This window comes from Tubulanus polymorphus, chromosome 4 (genome assembly GCF_964204645.1).
Source record: "Tubulanus polymorphus chromosome 4, tnTubPoly1.2, whole genome shotgun sequence".
In the NCBI taxonomy this organism is placed as follows: Eukaryota; Metazoa; Nemertea; class Palaeonemertea; order Tubulaniformes; family Tubulanidae; genus Tubulanus; species Tubulanus polymorphus.
The window spans coordinates 24,687,040-24,693,074 of record NC_134028.1 but is presented as its reverse complement, the minus strand read 5'-3'; the positions used below and the strand labels follow the sequence as shown (position 1 = coordinate 24,693,074).

Below are 6,035 nucleotides of genomic sequence, written 5' to 3'. Positions count from 1 at the left end.
ATTTACTGCCAGAAAATGAATACCAGCCAGTCTCCCATCGATATTATGCAGCTACGATGCAGCAGAGAATGACTCAAAGTACAGTGGGGGCCTCAAAGTACAGTGGTCCATATTACTCTCCTCTCTTGGTCATATGTTCAGTTTACAGAGTAACTGCTCTTCTTGATGGTAGCCAATCTGAACTGCAGTTAAACCAGATTTGGTTCAGCATTTCTCACGCAGTAACTGTATGGGTATCACTAACCAAATCAAAGATGTTTTCTCACTATCATTCAACAAAACTCGATACTTTTTCACTGTTTTTTAGTTTGAGGCTAATTTATCTTTATTGTAGTATATGCAGTTTTACATTAACGTCACCATCGCCATGGTAACAAAAGCAAGAAAATAAGTCTCAACAATCACTTAACCACATAAATTTTTTTTTTTACGATTTGTATCTCGTGATTGCCGAAAGAAATTTTCGAATGATCGCCGCAGAGAACTTCCTTCTCGAAAGATCCGACGTCAAATTTTTTCGTCCATGAAATAAAAAGAATAATTCGTCCTACCGTACACATAAATCATCATCATCATTATTATTATCATAATTATTATTATTATACCTATTTTTACGAGATAAAGATTGTTAATTAAAATTCAACACGCAGAAGAATCTTATCATCCGGACCAAAATATACGAGTCTCGTTTTTTTTTTCATTACACACGGAAGTCTCAATAATCGAGAGGACTGAATACGACAACAATGTTGAATAATTACGATCAAACATGAGCAGTGTTTATACTCAATTATATTCCATACACAACTATTAGCGATATCGCTGTCTAATAAGACGCAACGCCAGTCCACTAGACGAAATCACTGTCTAGACTGACTGCTAGACCAACATCAGTCTTTTATGAAGACCAATGATATCGTTGTCTTACCAGACGGTTCCTTAGACCAACAGCGCTGTCTACTGTTTGAAACATTGCTGTCAACTAGACTGTCTGCTAGACCAACATCACTGTCTATAAAGACGCAATATCACTAACTACTAGACCAAACAATGCTGTCTGCTAGACCAACATCGCTGTCTACTACCGGTAAGCTGTCCGCAGTTAAGCAGTATGCCCTGTCTAGTAGCTGGTGTAAGGTATAATGCACTGATAAACCAATTTCTAAATTGCACGTGTGTGATTAAATTATCCATAGTTTTAGCACATTGAGAAAACACAGTATTTATTATCATTATTATTATTATTATCAATAGTCATTAATTTAGGATGAATGTCTGTCTGTATATAATTGTTGAGGAGTTGAAACTACATCGCAGGTGGTTGTTCACTCCAGTTACTCGTCGAGTTCCACATCTACAACAATCAATGATTTACACTATCAATAAAGATTATAAATTTCGGCTTGAATGTAGTACCGACTGAAAACACCAGATGGCGCTACAAGCATATTTAATCTTGTTAAGGTAGCGACAATTAGATCATTTTCAATGAACTTTGAACTGGATTTTTTAGGTTCTTGAAACCGAATAATATCAAACGATTCATCATAGGTTTAACTTTCATTCTTACTCGGTGTATGGTACAAATTTCACTGAAAATTGATTTTTAACTAATGAGAAAATTTTGATTAAATTTTGATTGAAAGTGAAGCGCCAACTGAGTTAACTACGCGTAAAACTAACGGAACATGTCGCAATCCTCACTTGCCACGAGTCAATTCAGTGAATTATTGTATAATTTACCTGCGGTTCCCATAAAGAAGACGATTCATTGGCGTCGGACGACGTCCCCGTACCAGGAAATATAGACCCTACCCCACCGTTTGAATTCGCAAAATTTGCCATCATCAAAGCCGGCGCCTGCAATGAAAATATTGAAAAATAGTTGACTATTCAAACTATATCTTGTAATCCAGCATGGACCATGGTTTGTAAGGCTTTCTGCTAATTTTTTTACACCAAAAGATCAGAAAGCCTTACAAAGCATGGTCCATGCTAATTTTTTTACACCAAAAGATCACTTTTCTTTTAGAAAATTGTGCCCACGATTCGATGCGTGTTTTACCTGTAAAGCCTGTTCTAACGCTTGTTCCGATAAACCGGTCGGATTGAGAAAACTAGACATAACAGCAGGATTACCGGGTGCACTATGAGGTCGATCGTCGGCCGATGAACCGAGCGATGATAAAACTCCGCTCGAGCCCGCATCGGTAGATATACCCGACGATGTATTCGTTAACCAATCAGACGTCACATCTACTAACAAGAAATAAACGCATTAAACGTCGTTTCGTTTTTCACAACGCAATTTTTTAACAAAACGCAAGAAGACTTTCTTCCGATGAGATCAACATTTTAGAGGTTTCGTGGGTCCCCGACTAATCTGTAGTAAAGGTTTAGGGCATCTATTTATGTCAACGTAACAACGTTCACCCGAGCGTGTCGCACATATTTATACGTCCTCGCCATTATTTCATTTGATAGACATCTGATAGATGGCGCTACTCTTAATTCAAACCAAACAAAGCAGCACCGTGGAAGGTGGAATGTTTAATAGTGAAAACCATGAATTTAGGGGGTCATTCATTTATTACGTACGCATTAGGGGAGGGGGAAGAGTCAGTGCAATTGCGTACTGTGATGCTTAATGTGTATGAAAAAATGGCCGATTTTGCGTGGAGGGGTTGAAAAATTCAAATGTTATGCGTACCTAATAAATGAAATGATCCCTTATCGCAATTAACGGAAACCCTGGGATATTGAACTTGAAATATTTCAGGGGTTTAACCGATTTGATTCAACATTTTTAATGATTTGAAAATCGTGAAGTTTAATTCAAGTGAAAACCCAGATCGTTTAAACCCAGATCGCAGTAACCCCGACACATACCTGGACCAAACATCCACAGAGGCACATCACCCATCGCCGAACCGAACTGATTAGAAACCGGTTTTTTATGAGCGCGCTCGTTACCGATCGGACGAGGGAACCTTCGATCGTCTATTTCAGTTGGAGATCGACTCGGACTAGGAACTGATTCGGTAAGGTGTGAATTCACGGCGTGTGGTTCTTCTAGAAACAAACAATCAATATCATTCACTAATTGATATCATACAAATTATTTTTCAAGAAAGATCACGGGCGAGCAGTTGACATCCCAGAACCACGGTACGTGAAGTTTAAAATGTATTTCAAAAATTTTGTTGTTGAAATTTCCAAGATTTTCCGAATTTCGACCCCGGTCGGGCTGAACCTGACCTCATGAGTTTCTATGTAACTTACCTAAAGACGAACCGAGAGACGAATTGTTGTTACTACTCGATCGGCCACCGCCCCCTGGCGGTAACGGAGAGAACTGACTGGGTCTCGGTCCCGGCGCTACGCTCAAACTGTTCGCGAATTCATTCTGCGACGATGAGCCGAAGTGTTGAGGGAATCCCGACCGATGTTGAGGGAATCCCGACGCCCCCGACTGCTGCTGCTGCTGCTGCTGCCGTGGCGACGAACCATTGTTAAACGACAGAAGGTTCTGTTTGTAAAACGCGGCCGGGTTCTGCTGGAAATTCGTCATGTTCATACGCGACGTGAAATCAGGCGCGTTCGGGTTCAACGTGCTCTCGATTTTGGGCAGCGTCATGGGCTGATCGGGGGTGGTGTACTCGTCACGAGTCGGTACGATCGTCGTGCCGAGACCCGTGTGCGAAGAGAACTCGCCGAGGAACCCGTGCGCCGAACCGGACGACATTCCGCGATGATATCCGGGCGCTTTCTGCGCCTCGAGCATGTTCATATTCGCCGCCGCTAGTTGTAATTGCGCCATCGATAGCTGCAACGTCTGAAGCTGATTGGCTAACGATTGTTGAGATAGATTCGACATGTTGGACATCGGCGGCGCGCCCGGGTGATGAAGACCGTGCGGTTTGTAACCGGGCGCTTTCGCCATGTTCGCGTCGTGGAACATGGGCGACGCGGCGCGCTGCTGCGGGCACGGTTTATAACCGGGCGCCTTCGCCTGCAGTATCGGATCGACGTCGAGATCGCGCGGTGATAAAGACGGCGTCGGCGTCAAACAGGAAGTCGTCGAAACGACACCGGCCGCGGCGACGCTCGCGAAATTCATCCGATTTTCGCCGATGTCGCCATCTTTTTTACCGAGCACCTGATCAGCGACGGGACTGAATAGATTATTAAACGGCGAGTATTCTCCCGGCGCCGGTGACGATGTATTACGCTGGTGCACCGCTGCGTGTATTATCGGCTGACCGGGTGTTTTAATCGCGGTATGATCGCAACGCGTCGCCGATGATGACATCACCGGTTGGATTTTCGTCGCAAATCCGGTCGGTTTACTGGTGATCATACCGATACCGGCGGACGTAGTAACGAGATGAGGACTCGAGACTCCCGACGACGCGGTAAACGTGATCGTCGTCTTCGCCGATGTCGTTATCATCGTCGACGACGTCGTCAGTTTATCGGCGGTGAATAGTTGACGCGATACGACTCCGGGACTCTTTGTGCCACACGACGGTATCACCGTGTTCACCGGTTTACCGCGTTTATTGTGAGACGCGGTGGCGGCGGCTGGCGTCGATGTCGGAATCGACCAGACCTGCGTGGATGACGGGTTACTCGTGCGACGAGCCAGTTTCTGACCGCTATCCGACGACCCGGTTCCACCCGATGCGGATTTCATCGATTTCTGACCGACCTGTGGACTCGTTTGACCGCCATTTTGTTGAACAGTCGTCGGTACGGTGAACACATTGATAACCGGCTGCTGCTGCTGCTGTTGTTGTTGTTGAGAAATCTTCGCTTTTTTTGGTAGTATTTCGATAAGATCGCGATCAGGTTCTTTGATTAATGTTGTTATCAGTGTATGCGCCTGACGTGTTGATTCCGCCGAACCCCTGCAAAATAAACAATCGTTTATAGCACATTCATCAAACTGTGCTGAAGTCAGATCCTATAAACTCAACCAGATAACCGTTTAACTCGGATGTTTGCCGAATTATTTTTGCGACTCTCAGATAAGTCCAACAAATTTTCAGTGCCAACCATTCCCACTTAAAATCAGGTCGTGGGTTTGAATTCCACTCATAACCGGAGTGTCCTCGGGCAGGCTTCACCCTCATAACCTCTTTCCACCCAGGAGTAGCTAGTGTGATAGTACAGTATCTGATCAGGCAGTATCTGAAATATGGTTGGATCAGCTCTGAGAAGCCTGGCTGAATTCAGGTCTATATAAGCCCAGATTCTTATCGTCACTATCATATGATTATCGAGACACAGCTGAAGCCATTGAAGTAATTTATCAGATTTCTATAAATATCCACAAAACAACAGCAAATATTCAATTTGTAAGCGGAGGCAGAAGGCGAACCCAAATACAAAATAAGGTCGACGCTCCACGTGTGTCTGAATCAGTAGAAGCGTTCGGATCTTTAGTTAGAATTTTTTTTCAATTTCCTTCAATGACGTCAAAGTCCTCCAATAAAGCCACAAGAATGATCAACATGCGTCAGTCTTAACCTTTCGAATTCTCATCACTTGTAAAAACTGCTACAGTACTGGCTAACAATAGCTGATCATTTAGATTTGGAGTCGCTAGATGCTCAGAAAGGGATCCAATTCTTACTAATTTTCAAGGGACCCCAACCCCAACTAGAGTTAACTCTAACTCACAACAGTGGAACTGGGTCCATGTTCAAACAACTGTACCGGTAATCAGTTAGTTATAACCGATAATTTGTAAAATCAATTGAATTTTTCACACTTACTTGATAGTAATAGTGCGATCACCTCCTCCTTTCTGTTTATCGACCTCTATATGAGCTCCGGTAACCTCCCGTATAGCGTTTATATTAGCTCCGGCTCGACCAATCACACGGCTTATAGCAGTCGCTGGAACCGCTACTTTCTTTGACCTGCAAAAACATTCCGGCGTTAGTGAAAGTGTTTCTTAATGAATCACGATCTGAAGCCTTTGAATTCTCATCCCTGATAACCTAACCTCCAATGAATGTTTACTTACT

The 6,035-nt window shown here is 43.4% G+C and overlaps 1 protein-coding gene across 1 annotated transcript in view; it reads right to left on the bottom strand.

The window, feature by feature from the left end:
* Positions 1-296: 296 nt before the first annotated feature.
* LOC141903797 (ankyrin repeat domain-containing protein 17-like) overlaps positions 297-6,035 on the bottom strand; it is a 37,370-nt gene continuing 31,631 nt past the window's right edge. Inside the window, 6 exon segments of the mRNA XM_074792113.1 lie at positions 297-1,354; positions 1,744-1,860; positions 2,066-2,256; positions 2,890-3,072; positions 3,283-4,910; positions 5,781-6,033. Of these exon segments, the coding sequence (XP_074648214.1) occupies positions 1,307-1,354; positions 1,744-1,860; positions 2,066-2,256; positions 2,890-3,072; positions 3,283-4,910; positions 5,781-6,033 (2,420 nt within the window). The 3' untranslated portion in view covers positions 297-1,306.